This window comes from Perkinsus marinus (genome assembly GCF_000006405.1).
Source record: "Perkinsus marinus ATCC 50983 genomic scaffold scf_1104296959384, whole genome shotgun sequence".
NCBI lineage: Eukaryota > Perkinsozoa > Perkinsida > Perkinsidae > Perkinsus > Perkinsus marinus.
The window spans coordinates 1,789-3,085 of NW_003206423.1; the positions used below are offsets into that span (position 1 = coordinate 1,789).

General features: G+C 42.4%; 2 protein-coding genes across 2 annotated transcripts in view; both read left to right on the plus strand.

The window, feature by feature from the left end:
* Positions 1 to 457: 457 nt before the first annotated feature.
* Positions 458 to 607, plus strand: Pmar_PMAR014422 (hypothetical protein; the record flags this gene model as incomplete). Its single annotated transcript, XM_002773105.1, has 1 exon — positions 458 to 607. A coding segment is annotated over one exon (150 nt), but the record flags the coding sequence as incomplete, so codon positions are not given.
* A 117-nt stretch (positions 608 to 724) lies between these two features.
* The window catches only part of Pmar_PMAR014423 (B-Raf proto-oncogene serine/threonine-protein kinase, putative), a gene marked incomplete at both ends in the record, with an annotated part of 2,422 nt that continues 1,849 nt past the window's right edge, over positions 725 to 1,297 (plus strand). The window contains 3 exons of the mRNA XM_002773106.1: positions 725 to 852; positions 905 to 1,087; positions 1,139 to 1,252. Coding sequence (XP_002773152.1) covers positions 725 to 852; positions 905 to 1,087; positions 1,139 to 1,252 — 425 coding nt within the window. The remainder of the gene's footprint in view (positions 853 to 904; positions 1,088 to 1,138; positions 1,253 to 1,297) is intronic.

Here is a 1,297-nt window from a genome sequence, read left to right on the forward strand (position 1 = left end):
AATCACTTCTAGCAGTGGTGATATATACTTTCGCTATTATTTTAATCATGTCGTAGCTAGTTTTCTACTGTTCGTTCACTTGTGTATATACAGTATCTGGGCCGATGTTTATCTCGGTCCTGCTGTTCAGTGCAATCTCGGGCTGCCTCTCCTTATCGTTCAATGATAGCTGTCTGGTCGTGGTACCGTATGATGCGATGTCCATGTATCGTGATACTCTGGTAGGGAGCTATCATTACTCATCACACTCCTTACAGTTATAATAGTCATCATGACACTGTGCCATCATCCTCTCATCATCCTAGGATGCCTCATTGTATTCTATTCTCACTCCGCTAGGAGTAACGTAACTGATATTATGGTATCCGATCTGGCAGCTAATAGTGATCTAGTAGAAGAAGCTATCACCACTCAGGGTGGGTATTCTATGACATCACCTCAGACTTCCTTCTCTTAGGTGTATTTACTCTTAAAGGTCTATCGAGTAGGTTCACCACAGCTTATCTAACTCTCGCTAATGATCTACCTGAGTGTGGTACCGCAACCGAAAAGGATAGTAGAACAGAGAGGTTAGGAGATGGTACACTCCGGACTACCTACGCCCAAAGTGAGCTCTTAGTGCATCATCCCCTTTCGATGCCGCTTGTACCTCGATACCTTGATACCATTATAGTCGCATGCACTTCCGTGCTGCATTGTCTATTATCATTATTATTATTTCCAGAGTCCATGCAGTCGAGCTCTCGTTTTTTACAATCCAGTAGCTGCCCTTCGAGAGTGATGAACTCTATAAACTACATACGACATGAGCTAGATTATCTTGGACATGAGGTTGCGCAGGTTTTAGATAAGGTAAATGACTATTATACCATGTGTTGATGCTTTTGACATATTACTATTGTAGGTGTTATCTTTTGATACATCAGAGGATGAAGTTATCAGGAGAGTAGAGGATATTCTACTTCAAGGAAGGGATAGCCATTTGGACCACATACATGTTTACACTAAGCATCAACCTCTAGATGGTGGTGTTGTGGGTATCAGAGCACCTCCGCAACAGGAGGAGGAAGAGAATACACCAGGGGATGTGAGTGGAACCACTACTACTCATGCAAGATGGAATGGAACGTGATTATAGGAGATATTTGATGATACACTGACACTACACATTGACCAGGGAGCATTCCTATTGCTTGTATTACCTCCTGGAGACTCCAACTTGTATTATGAGGATGGTCTCACTGACAAACAGGTCGTCTCATTATCCTAAGTACATAAACATCATCTCTTTAGGTAC